The 26,473-nt window shown below is 36.5% G+C and overlaps 1 protein-coding gene across 1 annotated transcript in view; it reads left to right on the top strand.

Annotated features, from left to right (window-relative positions):
- The window catches only part of LOC126188809 (atrial natriuretic peptide receptor 1), a 783,072-nt gene that overhangs the window by 294,572 nt on the left and 462,027 nt on the right, over positions 1 to 26,473 (top strand). Inside the window, exon 12 of the mRNA XM_049930422.1 lies at positions 1,092 to 1,113. Within this exon, the coding sequence (XP_049786379.1) occupies positions 1,092 to 1,113 (22 nt within the window). The remainder of the gene's footprint in view (positions 1 to 1,091; positions 1,114 to 26,473) is intronic.

Raw genomic sequence — 26,473 nt, 5'->3', positions numbered from 1 at the left:
AGCTTTTATGTGGTCAGAAAGTGGGGTAAAACATAATATTACAAATCAGTGAGCTATTTCAGCGAGTATTATTCAGAATAGTTGTTTGAGTTGGCATCCGACTGAACTGCTACTAACAGATATTACTTTTCAAAGAAATATAGATTGCTGCTTACAAATCCTCAAGAAGCAATGAAACTGTAGTGATGTGCAGTAGATATCCTTGCACCTATATGTAGTGCAGTTAATGACTGTGTATGCCAAACACAGCAGACAGCATTCCTAGAGATACCTTTTCACTCTGGCAGTATTTTCTTCACATTGACAATGTTTCCCAATAGCCTGCTATCATTAGGAATTAAGAACTTCCATTTCGGAAATAACAAACGATTCAGATATTCAAGATCAAGTAAATGAAACTGGTGAAGAGCAACCATACTAAATAAACAGACCAGTAAATACAACATGTTGTGATAAGAGGCAATATAGGTATCAACAGTGTCCTACTGTTGACAATTTGGATTCTTTTTGTAGCTGCAGCAGGAGTATTGCACGAAAAGGACAACAATAACAGGTGTGAAGCGTAATATCGTCCCATCAAAACCACAATCAGTTCCCAATTCTCGATCTGTTGATTTTTATTGACGAACAAAAAAAACAACTGTTATCAGTCAATGCACATTTGTTAGAAACACCAACTTAGCCACAACAGAACTGATCTTCTGGACAGAGGGAGCGGTTATCTATACAAATATTGAATATTCCAGAACGTTAGTGTATTCCAATAACCTTCCACAAGGAAGGTTTTGAACTGACAACCCGCACCCACGCTAACCTCTACACCACACTGCATGCACCATGAGCTGTGACCATTTCAGAAGTCCTCATGGAAGGCCATTACAGCACCAAGGATCTGGATCTTATCTATGGTCCTTCGTATTATGACCATGGTGGATCCTCGCGTTCTGGTCGTGCTGTTACGTCCTGTTCACTCTGATGGGAATCGAAGAGAGCCCCTTCCGTCGAATGTTCACGATCTTCGAATGAGTATTGGTTTCCTTGAACTTCCATTGTCGATCTGCACCTCTGAACTGTAGCAGGACTTTGTACAGAGGACATGGATGACATCTCTGCGTTCTTGTCTTCTTGATGAAGAGGATTAATCCTCGATTTTATGTGTGATGTCCGACAAGTAAAGAAGAATACAATATTGCGTTTCAGTAACTTTTAAGTTAGCCCTACTTTCTGCAGAGGTCATACCAAGACTACTTGCCTGTATCCCAGTGGCCAGTGCTTGGTATTATAGCGCTCACCGTCTTTCTCCCGGGCACCTAGGATCTGTATGTGAGCGAGCTGCCTTGCTTCTCAGTCCTGGTGATCAGATATTTCATATAGACGTCCTGTGTCGTCCATGTGAAACGGGAACAGTTAATCCTTTGTCGTTTTGGCCTCACAATCGTGGAGCAGAAAGAATGTTGTGAAGCCTGTAGTGTTTTTCTTCGCTGTATTGCAAGTGATTTCATGACAGGCAGTATTGCTCCCCAGTATCTTTGTACCACATCAACACTTATGCCGTTATCTTGTTAAAGCGTTCTGTAAGACCATTCGTTTGGTGGTAGGCACCTGTGGTGCTCGGTGCTACGAAATTACTTCTCCTGCAAGATGCTTTGCAGTTTACGGAGCTTCAGCAGCCAGCACAGTTTTGGTGACGGCATAGAGGGTGAGTTATCAGTGCATACCATTATCCATCAATCCCATCTGTCTATTTCGGGTACCTCGCCAAGAGGTCGATTCCATTTCGGTGCAATGGCGCTACTGCAGTCAGCATTGGTCCAGATACCATGGAGGCAACTGCACAACTAGCATCCATCGTTAGCAGTTCTCATAGTGGTTGTCATAGTGACGAATGCATCTGGTTCTGTTTGGAGTCTTCACGAAACCCACAAGACAGATGTTGGAGCTTCGTGAAAATACTTCAGGATAGCTCTCTGTAGATGAGCTGGTATGACGAGTAATCATTTTCGGCCCGTTGATTCATATTTCTGTTATAAAATGTTCCATTTATTAACTGGAATTTTCTTTCGGTCAGTTCCTCTTTCTTCAAGGCTTCGGCAGTGCTTGTTTTTCGGCAGTGCTGGATTTTCCAATTGTCCAGCAACAACGCCACTTGTTGCAGCAATAATTGAGATTTCATCCACACTGATGAGTTCCAGCAAACGATTCTTTAAAAGGCAGTCTGCATCCTTCTGTTTGCACCCAATTTTGTATACCACTACGATGTTGTACTCCTGAAGCTTCGAAGCCCATATTGCTAGTAAACCCTTCAAAATAGTCATCCAGCATACAGAACGATGATCGGTCACATTGGTGGGAATAATTTACCAAGAATTGCTGGAACTTGTTGATGGTCCAAATGACTGCAAGACATCCTTTCTAGGTTGTAGAGTAGTTAATGTCGGGCTTGGAGAATACTCTGGAAGCACAGGCTATCAGCTTTTTTCGTACGCCATAATACATAGAGTATATGGGAAATTTTGTCTCAGCATTCTCGTTATATGCCTTGATGCAGAAGCCCTGTATGAATCACCTGTAGTTTGAGCACATTCCAAGCAAACTCCTCATCTCACAGATGTCTTTAGGAGAAGAGAAATCTACTACTGCTGTTATTTTCTAGAAATTGGGAAGGATTCCATACCCATTCACTATGTGCCCCAACATTTATATTTCTTGGGCGACGAAAATGCAGTTCTTCTGATTCAGGCAGAAATCTGCTTTCTGAACACTCCTGAAAATGGTTCTCAAGTGGCCTGGATTATTTTCATATCTCTTTGAAAAAACGACACCGTCATCCAGATAGCAGAGGCACATGTTCCATTCCAGGTGTCGAAGCAAGTAGTCCATCATACATCATTATGTACTCTAAAAATCATAGCTTTGAACTCCTATAGGCCATCAGGAGATACAAAGAAAGTCTTTTACCAATCAGCCTTGTCAACCTCTATTTGCAGTAGCTTGACTCTATGTCCATAGTTGAGAAATACCTTGCTACTTTCAAGCAGTCATGGGTGTAAACAATGTATGTGTGGCAATGAATGGGAATCTTTCTTCATGATTTTTCTCAGTCATCAGAAGTCGATGCAGAAACGCCACATGCTCTCCTGCTTCACAATGATCACAGGAGAGGATCGAAGATTCTCTAAAAGTTGCAATGATGTTATCTTGTAGCATCTTCTCCACTTCATCCTGGACCATTTCATAAATTCTACTGTTATTGTGACATCCCTTACCAGAAGTGGTTGGTACATGTTTTTATGATTCCTTGGGGCATCAAATACGAGACAGTATTGCAAAAGTACAAAACATTGTGTATCTGTGACTGTGGCGTTCCTCTATGGCTTAGGCACTGTTCTTCCGCTAAGCAGACTTGCTGTTGATTATCACCAGTTTTTTTTCCAGTTCAGCCTGGAATTTGACTCCACTATTGAGTTTCTCTTCGTTGTCCTTGAACCATTGCTCGACTGTGACAAACACATCATGTCATTCCACCGACTGTATCTGGGAACTCAGTCACTTACTTCCAATCATTTCGTCAGATCCTGACCAGCGTCTCTAGAAAACACTGATGGATGCCTCATGTGAAGCTGAATTACTGTTTTGGAATCCATCTGTTTCCTGAAAAAGTTGACCTTTGGAACGATGTACTGTTCGTATTCCTGTTCCTGTCTATGGTGGCGACAGCTTTCACATTGACTAATTGGAGTCATGGTAGTGTAGATGTTTCTTGATGCACAGCATCTCCACCAAACGATGTCCCATCGAAAACATAATCAAGTCCAAATCCGTCAGCAGCATTGTCAATGAAACAAAACAGTTTAGCACTAATAGCACATTCATTACGAATACCAAAGTAGAGGCAAAACAGGACCTTACTCCTGCACAGAGACAGCAGTTGCTTATTCAAACATTAAATATTCCAGAATGTTAATATTCATATTACTATTGTATACTGCAGGTATACAAAACTTTACAAATATAAAACATTCCAAGAACCTTCCACAAATGATACATACGAAATAACAAATATCTGTTGAGGGTCAGGTTTGAACTCATAACCAGGAACATGCCACTATAACACACTGATATGCCATAGCTCTTGGCAACATTCAGTTGTGTCTGCTAGGATGGAGTACCTATTAAATGAATATCACTGTAAGACATGTTTTCGGCAGCCATTCTTTTAAAATTAGAAATTAAAATTTTCTTTCCAATTATTACACCAATCAGTCAATATCTTGTTTACAAAAGGACATTGATTTCAAAATTAACATCACAACTACAAATGGAAGAGGATCTGGAAAGTCTAGGAGAATCGTCCCAAGTAACATTCATAGTATCTGCGGAAACCACATAAATATCTGTTTCGATTTGCACATCATCAATCCCAGCAATACCTGTCAAACACCACTGATGAGACACAAAGCTTTTCCAATATCCTGTCAAGATTATATTTGTATCCCGAAATCTTGAAGCATCTATCATGTCATAACCATCTTTATGATAATAAATAAAGTTGGCTGTCACAATCAGTAAGCTCCTTTTGCACTTAGAAACATTGGGCATTTTTAAATTTGAGAGCGTTTATGTTCATTGTCGCCCAGATGGCGAGTACTAAGTGAGTTTACAGGACTCCACTGTTATAATATCGTGTACCTTCTCGCTTGCTAAGCCTATTACAAAGTGATTATTCTCTGTCCTTCTCTCCAACTCCAATGTTATACTGTCATCTGCTTTTATTGATTAGAGGTCAGATATGGCTAGTGAACGAAATTCTCACTCTCTCTGTTTCAGTAAAAAGGCAGTGGTTCAGATGTGTGCCTTTTAGAGATATGGTCTGATGTGCTTATAAAATTTGAATGTACTAACAAATCGGTAGAATGGAGGATTAGGATCGACTTTGTTATCTGGTTTGGCGAAAAATATGAAATAGGTATGTGAAGAGGGAATGCAGAAATACACATTACACAAAGCCAAAGATATTTGTTTTTCTGTATGCTTCCAAATCAATTGTTCTGTTAAAATGTGAGGAAGATGAAACCAGGTGGCTGGACACATGGGTGAATGTGATGCACAATTTATCTCTGCTGAGAAACCAATTGAAAAGTGAGGACTGAAAACAAATTTATATATATACACGCGAGAGGCAAAATACTGTGAAGTGGTAGTAATGGGATGGTCGTGTCTGATGGTCAACAGTGCAGGTCAGGTGCATGACGTGCTGTACTGTGCATGTTCAGTATGGACCAGGCATCAGTGTAGGTTATTTACGAGTAGTGCAAACTTCGTATTTGCATTCAGAGGCCGAGATCGACGTGCAATGAAAGATGACGATGATGATGATGATGTTTGGTTTGTGGGGCGCTCAACTGAGTGGTTATCAACGCCCGTACAAATTTCCAAACTTTGCTCAGTCCAATCTCGCCATTTCCATGAATCATGATGAAATGATGAGGACAACATAAACACCCAGTCATCTGGAGGCAGGGGAAAATCCCTGATCTGCCCAGAAATCGAACCCGGGACCCCGTGCTCGGGAACGGGAACGCGACCACGAGACCACGAGCTGCGGACTGCAGTGAAAGACCTGAGTTCCAAAGGGGGCAGATTGTGGGGGCACGATTATCTTGAGCATCAGTAACCAAGACAGCCAACTTATTGAATGTTTCAAGACAGCTTACACGAAATATGGAAGGACATCGTCGTGTAAACGTAATAGTGAGCGCAAATGAAAACTATATGACAGAGATCGTCATACGCTAACACTAACACAAAACTACAGCAGATAAAGTGACTGCAGAGCTCCATAGGCATATGTGAGACCCTGTATTTATCGATACTGTCTGCCGAGAACTCAATAAACGGCCTGCATATCGAACCCATTAGTGATGACAACCAACGCAAAGAAGCATAAAACATGGAGTCTGGAGCCTGAATCCTGGACAGCTGACCAGTGGAAAAATCATATGGTCTGGCAAGTCAACGTTTTCGTTATTTCCTACATCAGGCCGGGTATACGTCTGGAGAACACAAAAACAAGCTTATAATCCTGATTACTTGATTCCAACAGTTAAGCATCGAGGTGGAAGTGCGACGTTGTGGGCAGCCATATCATGGTAATCTGCTGGTCCCATCATTGATCTCAAAGGCTGTGTTGCACTCAACGGTTATATGACCATTTTAGATGATCAGGTGCACCCAATGATTCGAATGTTGTTCCCCAGCAACGATGCTATATTTCAGGAGCTAATGCACGCATTCATACACAATCGTGGTATGAGGAGCATGCAACTGAACTGCAACGTCTTCCCTGGCAAGCAAGTCCCCAGACTTGAACATTATTGAACCCTTGTGAGCGGTATTGGAGTGCAGACCTCCCTTGTCACTACAGGAGTTAGAAGAGGTTCTGATCAAAGAGTGACATAGCATTCCACTGGAGACTATACATTCATAACATACCATTACTCCAAGAAGAATCACAGCTGTCTTTTGGGCAGATGGGAGTCCAACCCTTATTAATAAACCATTCCCAAGTAAGTACAGGTATTCACATTATTTTGCCTATATATATATATATATAATCGCAACATTTAAAATGACTTACATGTTCTGTCAAGAAACTTATTAAATTAAAGCACTCTCTACCTTACATTCAAAAGGTGTGCTCCTTATTTTGGTGCTAAATATTGCAGAGGTATAGATAGGAGGGAAGTGGTAAAAGAAATAGCTGTCTACAGTTAATAGCGGAAAGAGTTCATAAAAAGCTTGACCAGTTTTCCATTCATATACTTTAAATTTTTTTTTTTTGAGGTTTTAGTTAAGAAATATGTATCCAAACACTGAAATATTCGAGAATATTTATGACAATGACAGTGATTGCAAAATCTTGTTACCACAGCTTCAGGAAGTTGAAGATGTTAAACTACTTAAGGTCTAGTATAGATGAAAACAACCTGCCAAATTTTGGTGCTTTGTCTATAGAATTCATCAAGCTGCTACTTGACTTCAATGACATAATGAGTTTCCTTCTCTCAACACAAAGGAATGCAAAGTAAAGTTGTGATAAAAAGAGGATTACTGCAAAGGGATATTTCCTAGTTCTTAATTTTAGCCCCTTTTTTTATAATTAATAATTGATGCTCCATTGTTAGGTTCAAATCAAATCTGTTCTTTGCTCTACATCACACTAAAAATAAAACCATGTCTGCCATAAACAATAAGATATGGATTTTGTTTTACATAAATTCTTTTAGATATTTTACACTAGCTGCATTTACTTATGCAAAGCTTTATTTAATGTGCTGTGTGCAGTTTTTTTTTCATGAATATATTTCATTTAAGCAAAATTTTTCAGTCTTGCTTCATTTTTGTTCAGACTACTTACAAAATCATCTACATCTGTGTAGAAAGTTTTGTGGGAGGCCCAACTTTGGTAGTTCTGTCAGGGACACAGTATCACCTTAGTATGGCTCTGTATGCAGTACACTTCACACAGTGACTTATGTTACAGCTTCAATGTGTTTCATAAAGGTATCAAAAGTTTTATTGGGTTTGTATCAGCAATTTGTGGTCTGTCCTGATATGAAACAGTTGAAGATTCATGTTGCGCTATTCCTAGATGATAATGTGTCTAACTAGAAGCAATTTATATTGCTCTTGCATGTTTCCCATTTTCATTACTTTATTGCTTAGCTGTTTCCTTCACTTTTAGAATCCAAGTATGAACTTTATCTTTCTTGGTTCACCTACAATCCATTCATCTAACATTCTTTACAGTGATAATATATTTTATTCTAAATGCACATTTTTATTTCCTGTTTTATAAGATGGTGTGATATAAATTCACACTCTCATTTGTGTGGCCCCTTTGCACTTCTTTGTGTCCAATTTACTGTGGACAGTGATACAACAACATGAAGAAGTAGTAAGTTGTCATACACTGAGGTGACAAAAGTCATGGGGATAAGGATATGTACATATACGGACTGCAGTACTATCAGGTACACATTGTATGAAAGAGCAGTGCACTGGCAGAGCTGTCAGTTCTACTCAAATGATTCATGTGAAAATGTTTCTGACTTGATTATGGATGCACGACTGGGAGTAACAGACAACATGGAATGGTAGTTGAAGATAGATGCATGGATTCTGGAAATCATTGGGGAACTCAATACTTCGAGATCCACAGTGTCAAGATTGTGCCGAGAATACCAGGTTTTATGCATTGCCTCTCACCATGCACAATTCAGTGGCTGATTGCCTTCACATAACGACCAAGACCAGCAGCGTCTGCATACTCAGTGTTAACAAACAACAACACTCTATGAAATAATTGCATAAATCTATGTGGGACATACGAGAAACCCATCTGTTAGGGCAGTGAGGCGAAGTATGGTGTTGGGCTATGGTAGCAGACAACCAACGTGAGCGCTGCAGTATCTCTCCTGGGCTCGTGACCATGTCAGTTGGACAAGTGGAAAACAGTGGTCTGGTCAGATGAGGTTGGTAAGGTAAAGCTAGAGTTTGGCACAGAGCCCACTAAATCTTGGACCCACAGTGTAAACAAGGCACTGTACAAGCTGGTGATGGCTCCATAATGGTGTGGTCTGTGTCTATATGGAATGGATTTGGTTTTCTGGGCCAACAGACGATCACTGTCTGGAAATCATTATGTTTGTCTATTTGGAGACCATTTTCAGCCATTGATGAACTTGATGTTCCCAAACAAGGACGGAATTTTTATGGATGGCAATGTGCCATTTCACCAGGACCCAATTGTTCGCAATTGGTTTGAAGAGCATTCTGGATAATGTGAGGGAATGATTTAGCTACCCATTGAACATTCATGGGACATAATTGAGACATCAGCACGTGCACAAAATCTTGCACTGGTAACACTTTCGCAATCATGCAATGCTATAGAGATAGTATGGGTCACCATTTCTGTAGGGCACTTCCAACGACTTTTTGAGTCCATATCACGAAAACTTGCTACATTGTGACAGGCAAAAGGAGGTCGGACACGATATTAGGAGGTATCCGATTTGTCACATCAGTGTATTTTTCTGTTGCTGCTGTTGCCCAGAGTTTTGTAGTTTTGTATCCCGCCTGGAAGGTGGCGCGTGGGTCTGCTCCTGAAATCTTACAGGTTGGCCGAATGAATGAAGCGAGTAGAAGCAGGTGAGGTTAAACACGTCAGTACTGCTAGTAAAGTAAAAGTGGTTTTACTATAGCATAAACATATGCAAACATACTACATAACTTTAGGTGATGAGCATGCAGGTGTGCAACCAAAGTCCAGATGAGAAAGTCTCAATAGCAAGCTAAGCTAATGCGATGGTTCTCGGCCGTCTGCTCTTCATGAACTGGGTGAAAGTGGAGCGGTGCTCGTAGAGCTCCACAGCATCGGCTAGAGGGCGCTGTGGTCGGCGAAGATCTTCTGCTCTCGTAGTGCCAACCTAAACTGTGGCATCGGAACTATCGTTACCATATCTAGTAATATTTCTCAGGATGCCTTATTCAGCACTAATTTTTTCGTAATGACCAGGCCAGCTCGGTAACAACTTTGTAGCTCTTCTTTGCACTTTCGCACTTATACAGAGCTCATTTTTGTGAGATTCACATTGATATTCAGTGTTACAGTTACAGTCAAATGCCTTCATTACTGATGTGTTTTGGTCTGCTTCTCAGAATCCTTATCTGTTTCACTTATCAGAATACCGTATGAAGGTTTGCTGAAAGGTAATTCCCCATAATTTTTATACAGTTCTCATTATTGGTTTAGATACTATATATCACACATATTACTGAGTCGACTTTCTCGCTTCACTAATGCAAGATGCAACACTTTACCACTAGAAGGCTCTGAATTTTAGCATGTAACATGGCAGTGTGTAATATAACTACGGCAGTGCATGAGAAACGGCGTGGTGTAATCGTCTTCCTAACAACAGAAAACTTTGTCCACACACAGAACATCTTCCTCTAGAACATGCAGTGCCAGACCTTACTTGAGCACTGTGACATCTGCAACAATCCGACAGCTTGTGTTCAGCAACATCGATCTTCCTCCACACAGTTGTGACTTGGTCTCATCTGATTTTCATCTGTTTCCACGACTTTGTATACACCACACAGATTTGCTGGATCATAATGTGGCTCGGTGGTTCAGTAGAAGATTTCTGGCTAAATTACAGGACACACAAACAAAAAACTGCAATAGAGATCTGACTGGAATACTGATGGTACAGCTCACTCAATTTTCTGCACTTGTGAAAGATTTCTCTCTGGGCAGCATATGGGTATTACAAGAGCCTTACGCCAGATCATATGAATGGGGTATGTAGTTAAGTTATACAACAGTACAATGTCCTTGCACTGCAGTGAAGGAGGCTTACGCCTAATGGATATTCATCAGGTGACATTAGGCTTATTCATCAACGTTTAAAAAAAAAAAACATGACAGAAATTCTATGACAATGTTACAGCTTCTTAATTTAATAGAACCGGGGCTATGAGGCTATATCCTACTGTAAACATTGTAGCTATAAATTTTAAGTTTAAACATGTTCACACATATTTTGCAAAAATAATCTACATTCAAAGAACACATAAGACTACACGAAATATAACCAACCATACTTCACACACTAGTAAAGAATAAAATGAAGAACAAAATGGAGACAGAGAATGAAAATAAAAATTGGAGAATACATAGAAAAAAAATTCGCTGCAAGGTTTAACAACAGAAATAAGATGTACTTGATATGCTGTGAGCAATGACTTTATACCAACAAATAATAGCTCCATGCAATAGGTGTAAGCTATTCCAAATGGTGTTGCAATGATGTATCAGGGAACACATTAGTATGCCAATTTGCAGACGAGGGTTGTAGCTCTTTATGAAACAGTGTAAATGAATAAATCGTATTTAGAAGAAGAAATGACTGAAGGTACATCACTTCTGCAAGACTGTCTTCACCAGTTGTTATTTATTTCTAAAATTAAATTAATTATGCAGTTCGCAAATTTATTATATATGTGTTCTGCATAAGATATTTAGACTCAACTGATGAGTACAAACTTCGTATGAAATCTGAATTCTGTAAAATATAGTAGATGAGATCGCAATAGAAACTTTGGTCATATGTTAGAAATATATTTGGTAAGTAAGGACAGAATAAATTTTGCTGAAAAGGGACAACAACTTGCAACCAGAACTACTGAATAATGATGAACACCACATGTTCTTTAAATTTATGTGTATTATGCTTATATAATATGTCTTTCATGTAAATGTATTTGGCGAAAATTCAAGCATTATGTTAACTGAAAAAACTAGTTGTCACATGAGCCTGACATGCATTATGTCCCTGGTTCGATCTAAAAGAACAATGACATTCAATGCAATGACCTCCATCTATGCAACCAAATGTCTGAAGTTGTATACTGCCATGTGGAGATGCACAGCAACTAAATAAGTGAAAAATAAACTGCTGAGTATATTTGGAAAACTATGTGGTGTGACATAGAAAAACTATCTGTGCTACAACAAAGTAAAGCATGATAAAAAGTTCTTAATGTCACAGTACAACATTAGAAAAACATAAGTAAAATTTTGTAACCTCAGATACTTGTGTTATCCGCTAAACTATAGATATGCACCCTGCATCCGTATATGTGATGAGCAACTCCAGAAACATACTGCAGCTCTTCGACAGAATCATATCTTACTGAATTAACATTACTACAATAACAATGTTAAAATTGCAGCCAAGAAAGGGGGCTGCAGAAGTTTTGATAGTCCCTTACATGGACTGTTCTATCCTGTAGAACTGATACACTTCATTTTCCGAAATATTTCAAAAGTAAAAGCTAACATTCATTAATATACTACAAATAATGACACCTTCACTAAGACTTAACTGTTTAACAAACCATAACAACTTGCAAGATAAGTAGTTCAATAATGAAGATCCCATGTTCTAGACTGGAACGATGTTTTCATGCTGATTCATTTGTCTGCATAGTAGGCAATAGAAATATTGTAGTGCATCAATTTTTTTATGTTCTTTCAAATGTATAGCCTTTATTCCAGAAATTAACTCAACTCAAAAAGGCATAGTCGACATGTAATATGATGAACCCTTATCTCTGACACAAATTTCACAAATCTGAAATGTCCAATAAGCGATGACATCACATGAATTGAGATTATCTAGCCCTTTTACTTTATCGACTTTTTGTCTACGTACAAGACCAGCGGTGACACAGCTGTTACCGAGTTCATTCATATCCTTGTTAACAAAAGTCGAGCCTGAACATAAAAGTACAGCCTGAATATAAAAGTAACAATTTGAAAACAACACCTGAATATGAGTTTAAATACAAAGTCTTCACAGATTCTTCAAAAACACTAAAAAATTAACTGGAAAAAACATTATTAATTGAAACAAAAATACATCAAAATGATTGAAATTTCTAGATTTTTTACAAACACGAAGTATTTACAACAGAAGGTAAATATATATGATGTAGCTAAAATAATAAATAAATAAATCGTTGTTAGTTAAAATAATAAGAGAAATCAGTTACATGTATAAAGTTGTCATTTCTTATGCTTAAGCCCTTGCATGCAATAAAAACAAGTTTATCATGTAATATGTTTAAAGAACTACTGTCTTATGAATGTATCAGTCAGGTAAAGTTTTTTAACTAACATAAAGGTACCTTTCTTACTACAATTTGGTCCAACAATCTCTAAAGAAGAAACTCTAGACACACTATTAAATTGGAATGAGGTGTTCAAATTGCCAAACAGTGAAAGAAGCAACTATTTAGTTGATGAACTTGTGTACTATATAATATTTATTTTATATAAAAAGAGGCTAATTAATTCCATCAGCAAACTGAAAGAGTTCAACACAAATTTTTATTTACAAACTAGTGTAGGAAATGGTTACATAAAGTATTGGAAAATGTTGTATGCAAATTTTATTATCCATGTTTGTAATTGCAATGATGATTTATTTTGTAGTTTTATTAAATAATCAATTAACTCATCAGAAGATTGTGATGCAAGGGAATTTTCATCTACCACAGATCATATAATAGATTTACTCTTTAGAGATGAAAATAAACTAATAGATATTTTACAGTTTAAGGATTCTTAAAATAATTGTATGATAATATTTCGATTTTATTTGCTATAACATTTTTTTCATAATCATGATGACTTAACATATGTTTATTCATTTCTGGATTATATTTTTACATATTTTACAGTTCTTATTAACTTCACACTTCTATATTCATCCTTATTATTCCATAAAAAGTTATGATAATCCTCAAATGATAACCTATTTTTAAAACTCATGTTCTATATTTTTAGACTCTACTTTTTTCATCAAATTTATTTGGATACATTGTTGCTCTTATTTCTAAAGATTGTGCCACAATTTTTCACACACACACAGACAGAACTACTGAATAAATCAGCCATCACCAATATTCTTTCTTGGTCTTTCAGAAAATCATCACTAATCATGCAACTGTCTGTGTTATCATAAAACATTCCTGCATCATATTCATATCCATTAATTCTTTGGCTAAATTTGAAATACTTACTCCAGCATAAACTGGTTTAGCATATAGAGTTCCAGTCTTTTAGACCTGTAATACAACAAGATTGTTCTACTTTAAAAATCACCACATGCTTTCACATTTCCTAGAAACAGAGATTAATTTTATATCTATTGTGTTTCTTATATTTTCCATCATTTTTCCAAACATTGATTTATAGATTAGCCTGTAGAAATAATTCTAATGATATGTAGCATTTGCATATTCATATCTATTTCATTAATCTATCAGATTGGTTATATTTTAAAATTTGATACATATTTGTTAGTTTTTATTCTAGTTTTAAATAATGTTTCAAGTTCTAAAGCTATATACAGTCATCTGCTCCAACAATTATTTTATATTTATGAGCAAGTGTTGATCATTCATCTGAATATTCTTCAACAACTTCTAAAATATATCCTAATTCTTTATGTATCTTTTTGAAAAATCTAAATAAACTTTTGGATAGTTTAACCCATCGACCCACCATATGTAAAAAACTGAGGCGTCATCATTTTATACAAATTATTAGCATCTAATTACAGGGTGTTCATAATGAATTTTCAAGGTTCAAATCATTGTAGAAAGAGAACCAATGCTCGGAATGACGTGAAATTTCAACAACATATTACTGACGCACATGCAAATGTCATGGAACAAAAAAATTAATAAAAATTTGACCTATAGATAGCACTGTAAGAGCTAGAATATGCACACCAACAGATGCATAGCACATGGCTGTTCCTCAGTTTACATCTGAGATGCCCAACATGGCTGTCTCCATGAAGGATCACCTCCTGCTGTTAAAGTTCATTTATGTGAATGGCGACTGTCCACCACTAGCCCTGCAGAAGTTCCTAATATTCAAAGATTTGGAAAAAGGCATTAGTCTGGTATCTGCTAAGGGACTGGATAAAATGATTATAGAACTCGGAAAGATAGGTTCTTTCGAACTGCAATGTGGCAGAGTAAGGAAAGCAGTTGAGTCTACATCTGTCGATAATGTGGCCACAGCATTGGAGGGGGGGTTGAGCAGTGGCGTGTAAACATGCAATGCACAGGGATTTGCCCAAATGTTCGCCATGCATAAAACTCCTGCTTCCTGCTGACCTGTCAGCAAGATTAACTTCGATCTGGAATTTCTTGCATGAAAGTGTACAATGCGTAGCCATGGAACATGCTGTGGAGACATGAATTCCATTTCCAATGACATGTCACTATGCAGAATTGCAGAATATGGGCAAGAGAAAATCCACAGATGCAGCTATCTGTAGCACTTCATTCTGCAGAGGTGGATATGTGGTGCACATTAACGGCATCATCTATCAAAGGCCTCCATTTTTACAAGCAGACGAATCCTGCAGACCCTCTTACTAGTACCGTCACTGGTAAATACTATGAGAGTCTTTTGCACGCCAACATCCATCCAACAATTCAAGAGCATGGATTTTTGGGTTGGATCATTTTTATGCTATTTCACGCTCCTCACACGTTGCATGGCCGACGAATCGCCTGTTGTAGAGGTATTTCCCTACAGCCTGACTTTCCAGAGTAGCTGATCTTAATTTGTGTTACTTCTTTCTGTGGAGTTAAATGAACGATGTTGTGTTCAGTGCTCCAAGTACGTACATAGCTGAACTGCAGGGACACATTGTTCAACTCATTCTGAAAGCGACCCCTGAGACACTCTTATCCATTTCAGAACTTAGTGTTACTCGATTTCAAAATGTGGCAGAAAAAGGTAGATGGCATTCTGAATGTCTTGCACCAGTCTCACAACAATTAGAAACGAATGTAATTTTTCTTTGTAAGTGGTTTTTGTTATTAGTAAAATTGTTTTTTATTCAGTTTTAAGATTTGGGACAATTAAAAACCGAGTTTGCCCATCTGATGTGGTATGACATGGTGTATGTACTGACAAAGAGTGTCACAATTGTGGACTACCGACCTTGTGCAATCATTTACATTGAATAGTAGGTATGGTGTAATGTGCAGCTCAAACCATAGCTGTCATATTGCAATCGATCTGTCATCATTTGTAACCAATTTCATTTTCATTAAGACACTCACACTGCCATCTATTGGTAAAATGCTTGTTAAATTTCTTTTGTTCCAATGACTTTTTCCCTAAATCGATAATGTGTTGTTGGAATTTGACGCCATGCTACTCTATCCTGTGCAAGCTTCTTCATCTCCCAGTACCTACTGCAGCCTACATCCTTCTGAATCTGCTTAGTGTATTCATCTCTTGGTCTCCCTCTACGATTTTTACCCTCCACACTGCCCTCCAATACTAAATTGGTGATCCCTCGATGTCTCAGAACACGTCCTACCAACCTATCCCTATTTCTAGTCAAGTTGTGCCACAAGATCCTCTTCTCCCCAATTCTATTCAATACCTCCTCATTAGTTATGTGATCTACACATCTAATCTTCAGCATTCTTCTGTAGCACCACATTTCGAAAGCTTCTATTCTCTTCTTGTCTAAACTATTTATTGTCAATGTTTCACTTCCATACATGGCTACACTCCATACAAATACTTTCAGAAACGACTTCCTGAAATTTAAATCTGTACTAGATGTTAACAAATGTTTCTTCTTCAGAATCGCTTTCCTTGCCATTGCCAGTCTATATTTTACATCCTCTCTACTTCGTCCATCATCAGTTATTTTGCTCCCCAAATAGCAAAACTCCTTTACTACTTTAAGTGTCTCATTTCCTAATCTAATTCCCACAGCATCACCCGACATAATTTGACTACATTCCACTATCCTCGTTTTGCTTTTGTTGATGTTCACCTTATACCCTCCTTTCAAGACACTGTCCATTCCATTCAACTGCTCTTTGCTGTCTCTGACAGAATTACAATGTCATTGGCGAACCTCAAAGTTTTTATTTCTTCTCCATGGATTTTAATACCTACTCCGAACTTTTCTTTTGTTTCCTTTATTGCTTGCTCAATATATAGATTGAACAACATTGGGGATAGGCTACAAGCCTGTCTCACTCCCTTACCAACCACTGCTTCCCTTTCATGCCCCTCGACTCTTATAACTGCAATCTGGTTTCTGTACAAATTGTAAATAGCCTTTCGCCCCCTGTATTTTACCCCTGCCAACTTCAGAATTTGAAAGAGAGTATTCCAATCAACATTGTCAAAAGCTTTCTCTAAGTCTACAAATGCTAGAAACGTAGGTTTGACTTTCCTTAATCTTTCTTCTAAGATAAGTCGTAGGGTCAGTATTGCCTCACGTGTTCCAACATTTCTACGGAATCCAAACTGATCTTCTCCAACGTCAGCTTCTATCAGTATTTCCATTCGACTCTAAAGAATTCGATTTAGTATTTTGCAGCTGTGACTTATTAAACTGATAGTTTGGTAATTTTCACATCTGTCAACACCTGCTTTCTTTGAGATTGGAATTATTATATTCTTCTTGAAGTCTGAGGGTATTTCGCCTGTCTCATACATCTTGCTCACCAGATGGTAGAGTTTTGTCAGGACTGGCTCTCCCAAGGGTGTCAGTAGTTGTAATGGAATGTTGTCTACTCCCGGGGCCGTGTTTCGACTCAGGTCTTTCAGTGCTCTGTCAAACTCTTCACACAGTATCATATCTCCCATTTCATTTTCATCTACATCCTTTTCCATTTCTATACTATTGTCCTCAAGTACATCGCCCTTGTGTACACCCTCTATATACTCCTTCCACCTTTCTGCTTTCCCTTCTTTGCTTAGAACTGGGTTTCCATCAAACCTCTTGATATTCAAGTGGTTGTCCTTTCTCCAAAGGTCTCTTTAATTTTCCTGTGGGCAGTATCTATCTTACCCCTAGTGAGATAAGCCTCTACATCCTTACATTTGTCCTCTAGCCATCCCTGCTTAGCCATTTTGCACTTCCCGTCGATATCATTTTTGAGACGTTTCTATTCCTTCTTGCCTGCTTCATTTACTGCATTTTTATATTTTCTCCTTTCATCAGTTAAATTCAATATTTCTTCTGTTACCCATGGGTTTCTACTAGCCCTCGTCATTTTACCTATTTCATCCTCTGCTGCATTCACTATTTCATCCCTCAAAGCTACCTATTCTTCTTCTACTGTATTTCTTTCCCCCATTCCTGTAAATTCTTTCCCTATGCTCTCCCTGAAACTCTGTACAACCTCTGGTTCTTTCAGTTTATCCAGGTCCCATCTCCTTAAATTCCCACCTTTTTGCAGTTTCTTCAGTTTTAATCTACAGTTCATAACCAATAGATTGTGGTCAGAGTCCACATCGGCCCCCGGAAATGTCTTACAATTTAAAATCTGGTTCCTAAATCTCTGTCTTCCATGTATACAACCTTCTTTTATGATTCTTGAACCAAGTGATGCTATGATTAAGTTATGCTCTGGCAAAATTCTACCATGTGGCTTCCTCTTTCATTCCTTACCCCCATAATGTATTCACCTACTACGTTTCCTTCTCTTCCTTTTCGTACTATTGAATTCCTGTCACCCATGACTATTAAATTTCCGTCTCCCTTCACTACCTGAATAATTTCTCTTAGCTCATCATACATTTCATCAATTTCTTCGTCATCTGCAGAGCTAGTTGGCATATAAACTTGTACTACTGTAGTAGGCATGGGCTTCGTGTCTATCTTGGCCACAATAATGCATTCACTATGCTGTTTGTAGTAGCTTACCCATACTCCTATTTTTTATTAATTATTAAACCTACTCCTGCATTAACCCTATTTGATTTTGTATTTATAACCCTATATTCACCTGACCAAAAGTCTTGTTCCTGCCGCCACCGAACTTCAGTAATTCCCACTATATCTAACTTTAACCTATCCATTTCCCTTTTTAAATTTTGTAACCTACCTTCCTGGTTAAGGGATCTGACATTCAAAATTGTATTATAACCATATAACAAATATGGCAATTATTTAGCTATTTTTGACATTGTGTTCTAATTTAATTGAGGTGCTATATGATAGTAAGAGTTAAACCGTATAATCTGTTACAAATTAATCTGAGATTTTCAACTGCATCTGCTAATAACAGGACATCAGCTTTTGGAATATAAATCATGGAATTAAGGAAGTTCTGTATATTACGTTTTTCTCATCTTATGCATGTGCATAATCTTCATCAGTTACATCACATTCCTTCTGTTTACTGTAAATTTGTTATTCAATGGTAGTTGATTTTCTTCACATATTTTTCAGTTATCCATATAATCATTGGAATAAATACCTTTACTTATGAATAAATGTACTTAATCGTCTGGAAGGAACTTCTGATTTTTTCATATGGTTTCTCTTGACTAAATGTATACATGAAGTCCATTTTAAATTTATTCTTACATATTTTAAAACTGTCTATTGTTCTTCATTGTTCAGAATGGTAACGGTGTTTTTATCTATATTTCTTCTTTACAAAGAGATGTGTGTCACATCTGTTCAGTTGTGAAAATATATGTTAGAAAAACTGATAATTTATTAATCAAGCTAGAAGAACTGTGTGTTGTGCCTCTGAATTTTCCACTACAACTATGGGCCATTTTCTGCCAGTATTTTTGTTCCTTCTCCAACTTAGATATTTTCCACTGATGCATTTACTTGTTAAAGTACTATGACATACCCCAAATCATCATCATTTCAATATTTACTAAACAGTTCCTTAAACTGATCTCCATTGACCCATGATAAATAACTTTTAAATTTGTATCAGGTTGCTGAATGATCTTAAAATCATTAAGATTATCACTAACTGTTTAGCATCATTTCAATTGGTTTGAGCTAAATAAAAACAATCTATTCCCAAATATCTTCCTCTAGTAAAGTTTTCTCTAAATACATCTTGGTTTTAGACAATTAAGTCATCACAGCAAGCAACTGAATCACCTTGACATTCTACATCTACATTTTCATTCAGATGTATGGAAATTTCATTATTTTCGCTGACATTGACAATTTCAGTACCCAGTTTGTCTTCAGTTTTATTACATCTCTGTATAAATTCTTCATACTTAAGTTGACCTATGCTTCTGAAATAATCAAACACACGATCTACTTTATTCCAGTTAAACATTCAGGATCTATGATATATCATTCATTAAAGTATTTTCTATGTTCACTTGGAAGTATAACTAAACATTCATTCAAATTGAGTACTAATTTTCTGTTTTTGTATTTGGGTTTCTTTTCCTGTAATCTGATCTTCAGTTCTTGGTCTGCTTTATTCCTTTATCCAGATGAAACCTTTTTTATATAAATCGTTGACTAGATTATGTCTTTTAAGTCAGAAGTCTTCATTTCTATAAGACGGAATTAAAAATCCAAAAAAGGGCTTTAAACAATTTACTGTAGTTGAATTGTATTCAACATTTTAACTCCAACTGCTACATCACAAAATAATAGTTATACCAGCTGAAGAGACAAAATTATTCCGATATGTCACTAGAGATTAAAAAAACTGGGAAATTTATTTACACAAATAAACATAATATGTTCATAAGAGCAGACACTGTTTCAAATAGTGTTGTAATTATGAGTGACAATAAATTTTATCCAGACATAAAAGATAGTATTGGAAGTCAATTAGGGTTTTGTAATCAAACTACTGCACCGAATGAAAAGGCAGTTGGTAAAGATGTTCCCAAGATTATTCAGCTTCAATTGATTGATGTAGGCTTTAATGTAGGTTGTAATATGTCAGTTAAAACTACGAGCATTTCCACAGTGACATGAATATTATTCTATCTACGCACCTACATGTAAATATAAATATTTATTTGTATAGATACATGATAAAGCTCAGATATTAATAATAACTATGATGAAAATGATGAAACAGTTTATCTTAAAGGAGCTAATGTAACTAAAGTTTTAAATATGCAGTACAATACAGTATAAATAAATAAACTCAAAAACTATCAACTTCAGCCATTTTCTGTGAATAATGAAACTTAAAGAAATCTGAATAACCCAAAGAAAGATGTAGATATTAAAACAAATTTTGATAATGGACAGTTAGATCTTAATTGTCCTGAACTGTATATGTGTTTTAGTATTATCAGTGCTAATTAAACAGATCATTCAGCATATGATGGAACATCTATTGCAACCATATTGATAGCTGTTAATTCCATAACAATAAGGAAGGGCGATAATATTAATCATCATTTGTTTTGCTGTAGTTCGCTACATCATTTACTGATAAAAAGTGTTTGGAAAGTTATATCACATATAATGACGAGACAGCTAAAAAGAAGAATGAAGTTTCATTTTGAATTAAAATTGCTAGTAGTACTATTTAAATATAATTGAAAAAAAAGATGGCAAAAGGAGAGTGAAGTATCTTTCATGAAGAGCTCCAGTGTTACATACTTTCTTCACATGTGAGCAGATAAGAAAATTCAAAGGGAGCTCTCCCAAAAGGAGGAAAACTTACAGATGGTACTGAGAGTGGAGTTCTAAAATTTCATATGAATCTAAATGAGAGATTTATTTATGATAAGAAATCCTCAAAAACAGGAATCTCTCCACATTATTCCATGTCCTAAAGACTCAAGAGTTGGTAAGCATCATTTCAAATCGGATATCACTAATTACTTTACACCTGCAGTATTTCAGACACACAGAAAACTAATCAGTTAACAGACTCATCACTAGTTAATCACATTAAACCCCATTTCGCTACAGAATGTAGTGACATATTCCTACAAGAGATGTGGAATTTAGTCCTTCAGATAAATTTCTAAAAATTTATGGTTTATTTTACAATTTAAAATGTTTTACACAACTGCAAAGGGAGTTTCGATATGAAAACATATAATTTTGTCGCTAATTATAAAATATGTTATGAATATTTATGAGTATTTGATTTTTTAAATGGCTGGCATTTGGCAGCAAAATTGGCAAAGTATGTTGAGCCCATTGCCCAAGAGAAACTAAGTTTTTTTCTTACGTAAAAGAGCTGATCAAAAATGCAATCAGAATTTAAAAACTTCAAAATAAAAATTTATTTAAAAGTAAATTTTCTACATCTTGAGGTAGACAACCCAGTGAATATGTTAAGTGTAATCCTCTGAGATTAAAATCTAAAGTGGAATTACCTTTGACTAAGGTACTTCCTCTTTCAGCAGCATCATCTATGAATAGCAGTTTGAATTAACATGCATTAGAGTCATCTAGTGGGTAATTTATAAATTAAGCTTCCATTTTGAATCTAATTTTCTTTATTTATATCACATCCAACATTTATGATTATTCAGTTTCTGTAGAATGAGCAATATTTTATCACATATTCTCTCTTGTTATTTTTAATAACTAATGATTTGCTTTCAAATTTCTAAAATATTCTCACATATAAGTGATTGTAATAAAGTAAAAACTCTAAAGTTGTACCAGTACCAAACAATGTGTAGGAGTTATCCCTTTGAAAAGTACAATTAGTTTCTGTGTTGACAAAAACTCAGTAGTGCTGCCAGTTTCATAAAACTATCTTCACCCAGTTTTCTACTTTACTAACACCTGTAAAAATATTAATTCAAAGAAGATGTCTCTGTGGGGTCAGTAAATATAGGCGGACAGAGGTGTATGCAAATATGACAAAAATACTAACAATACCCTCAATAAGTTGAACAATACAGTTCAGTTTATCAAAGTAAAAGATCTTATGATTAACAACTAATATAAAGCTTCTGTTTGAGACACTACTAAAACATCATATGGCAATAAAGTTTAGTGTATTTTTATGTCAGGTGTACGAGTATCTTACATCACACATGTGTTAAGAACATAGATACAAGTTCTGTAAATATGCTAAATGATAAATGCATTCTTGTAACATACAAATGGTTAAATGACACAAACAGGCAAGTCTATGCATGTAACTGAATTTTTTCATATTTTACCTATTTCAGATTTATTTTTAATTCATACTTTATTTTATTTATATCACATTATATTTATTTTCAATTCTAGACAATATATTTTTGAAAAATATATAATCTTTCACTTCTGTTGCATTTTTCAGTTATTAATAATTTATTGCAGATGATTTCTTAAAACATACAAAAGTCTGATGCTTTTCACTCATATTGTGGTGTTTATTTTGAGTGTTTACTTATCTTTCATGTTCATTTTTGGAGATTTTAGAAGTTTGAAAAATGATTGTAAATTAAACTTTCGAGAAAAGATGGTATTTTTGCAAGAAATTTAGAAGAATTTATAATTGTGTCAGCTGCCATGTAAAACCTCCTTCTGCAGCAAATCTTTTCATGGAGCTCTTACAAGAAAATGTGCTATCCATTCAAACATCATTTAACAAGATGGGGCATATTGCTTGAAAGTGATTTGTACAACTTTGAGCACTGGTGAAGTATTACTAATTTACATTTTTCATCCTGCTGTGAAATGTTTAAGCAGCTAAGTCAGATTATACAAAGCTAAAGTCATCTAATCATTAAATTTAACTTTATACCTATGACGCAAGTCAGTCCACAGCCAAAAGAAGTTATAGAAAATTCCTCTGAAATTCATCGATGTGAGGAGTGAACTACACTCTTCTTAATCTATCGTTACAGTAAACTATGCCTCTACCTCATGCATTGATAGTAATTTTTGAGACACAGTTCCTGTTAAAATACATGTGATGGACTCAAGAAATATGTTTTATGTTTTATTTGTGATGCTAGCTCCTTGCTTGCAGGGAAATCAAAGAAACATTTGGAGATTTGTTCTGGAATATAGCTTTGCCATCTAATGTCATATGAAGCTGAATAACTTTTCAAAACATAGAAAATGTTTTGGTAGACGAGAGAAAGTTATTGAAGTCAGAGAATTCGGAAAAATGTTTTGTAGACATTGGAAATTGCTAATACATGTCTGGGTCTCTTAAGAGTTCATATTTTGTGTGGATTCTGTCTTTTTTGTGTGCACTTGCGCCTATTTCACACGCTTTAGTGCATATACGTCTGGAATTTTAGTACATATCTGTAGCATTTATATTGCATAAATACATGCACATTTTGGTTAATTTTAGTGCATAACCATTTGATGACTAGTCATCAACGTGTCCATTGTAACCCAGAGAGGGATGACAAGGATGTAAGCTCACTGCATCTGGACTCATATCTAGGAGGACTGCAGTTTCAATACAGACTCAGACTTTTATTTTCTGCAGCTTCTATATATCGCTAAAGTAAATACTTAAATGCAAGGTGAGCAGGGAACGAAAGAGTAGGTCTTATTAAACAAACTAAAAAATTAATTGTCTAATAAAACTAAAACAATAACCAAACTAAAAGCATCCTGATAGAAATTACACATCCATGAAATAAAAATCTGCTGGTGGGTACCAGTGAAATCATTTTGTTCAGTCCTGGGCATTCTAAACCCCTCGACTAGTCCTTGGGATGCTGTCTGCAAAGTGGTTGAGACGTTGCTGCTCAAGACTGCTCCAGGTTTAGATCGAATTTTTCGGTGTTTGAAGAGAGCTTCTCTGACGACACACTGCAAGGTTAAGTGGCCCAAGGCATGTTATTTGGGTTAATGTTAGCAGATGCTACAGGGTATTCGATTGAGTAAATTCCATGCTACAGCTGTCTGTCTTCCCAGCTTACTCCAAAAATTTCCTTTGCATTCTACTCAGTGTATGTACAAGCCATAATTTGAAGTACCTTATCTTCAGGTGATATTACTGGCGATGGGCGAATGCAACAAACTGTATCTTCAGTGTTATATGCCTCATGATAGCAGCTGATATTCAAATGTTATTGCTGTGGTGTACAGTTATTCAGCAGGCAACTTCCTGAGCCAAAAGTCCTTCTTGCTCTTGGTGATAATGTATGCACAGCCTAAGTTTGAAATACCCTTTGAAGTAAGTTGCCCGACAGTGCAGATCTACACAAGCCACTTTGTATCATTTACGATGGTTGACATAGTCACGTAGATGAACTGCACTGGAGCAACAGATTCACTTTTACTCGCATTACACGATTGGCCCTACTTATTGATGTTCTGTGGTTAAAAGAGCTTTGAGAAACAGTTTTCTGATCAAGAATAGTCGCAAGCTAAGAGGAGGGTATAATTTTTTTCGAGTACTTGAGTTAACCTGTGGAATTAAAGAGAATCGACAAGGAACATGATCGTGAGGCGGAAAGAGAAAAGATTTGTACTAGTTTCAACTACTTCTGAGAGGTGCGACCAGGTCTGCCTACCTATGGCGCCAGAACCATGAACAATGGATTCAGAAAGTGCGCAGGAGATCTCTAAATACATCTTGGTTTTAAACAATTAAGTCATCACAGCAAACAACTGAATCACCTTGACATTCATTCAGATGTATGAGAGGTGCGACCAGGTCTGCCTACCTATGGCGCCAGAACCATGAATAATGGATTCAGAAAGTGCGCAGGAGAGGAGAAATTAACTATTAAAATCCTTGGATGCAAACAATAGAAATGTTGTCAGTAAAATTTCTCACGACAGACGTTATTTACATGATTCATCTTACAGTTCTGAGTCAGCTGTGTTGCTGGAACATCCTGTCCGGGTTGCCTGATAAATGGCTACCATCAGCGTCGCCAAACTAATCAAAAGCAACAGACGAAGACGAAAATCGATTTTCGGGAAGTGATTTCCGCTGTCGTGTTTATATGTAGGACATGAATCAGTTTTACTTCTCCATTGTCAATACAGACTTTCCGAGCACCAATTTTTTGACTGAATCATGCATATAAATCAGCCGTTCTGATTAGTCAGCATGGGTAAGTTACGTGATGTTTACCTTAGTAATTTGTTTATATAAAGGAAGTACAATTTTATTTATGCATGTCAGTGAGCACGAAAGGAGGAGAAAATTATTGAAGGACAGATATTTAAAAATCTTATCCACAGAAATTAATGTCTGAGAAACTGTTCTATTACAGTCACCTATATGATATAAATAGAGAATACTTCGTCACCAACCACTGATTGTAGGCGAAAGCTTTTGTCGCTATACAGAGACTGGGTAGAGCAGCTTAAAAATTAGATTGCTATGCAGGACGTAGGTGTTTTGCCAAGTAAGGCGATTTTGGTACTTCTGCAAGTATACCAGTACCTATGCATCTCTCTTCATCTAAAAGAAATAACATACGATTTTCTTGAAATTAAGTTAAAAAATTAATAATTTATTTGCCAATTCAGTAGCCCCTCTTTTCTCTCTGTCCACACGGAAACACTTTGTCTACATCAACCTGCATAGAAGTACTCGTAAGTAGTGTTTTATTTTTACGCTACAAGTAAAACGTTTTCCAAAAAACTACTTCAGCAACTTTGGTTCGTTTACATACAGTACATTCTTTCAGCAGCGCAACAGATGATTCAGCTTTCAGCGTTCTACCTTCCTTAAATTCAACCTACATGTGCAGATGATTCATTGCTTGGCGTGGTGAAGAAGTCTGCCATAAAGAGTCCACCACAAGAAACTGTGGTATTAAGTCTCAACGATGCATCAGAGCAAGCACTAAACTTCACCCAATACCTACTGAGTCACTTACACATACAAAACCCTCCATGGTTTGCATACAGTATTTAAAACATATTAACTATATCACGATGTACTGTCACCGTTGCCATGATATGTCACTCCAAACGTCACCTCAACATGGATCACTTAGCATTCATGGCTCCAGATAACTTTCCTCTGTGTGTTGCTTACTTCATATAACTTATATGAAAGTAATGATATTTAGTTACTTAACACTCTACTCTGTAAGTTATTCCTAACGCAATGCAAGGTACACCATACACATTCTCTCATTATAGATACTTAATGC

The sequence above is a fragment of the Schistocerca cancellata genome, chromosome 5 (genome assembly GCF_023864275.1).
Source record: "Schistocerca cancellata isolate TAMUIC-IGC-003103 chromosome 5, iqSchCanc2.1, whole genome shotgun sequence".
NCBI lineage: Eukaryota > Metazoa > Arthropoda > Insecta > Orthoptera > Acrididae > Schistocerca > Schistocerca cancellata.
Note: the sequence above shows the minus strand (reverse complement) of the source record. Positions and strands in the feature narration are given on the sequence as shown.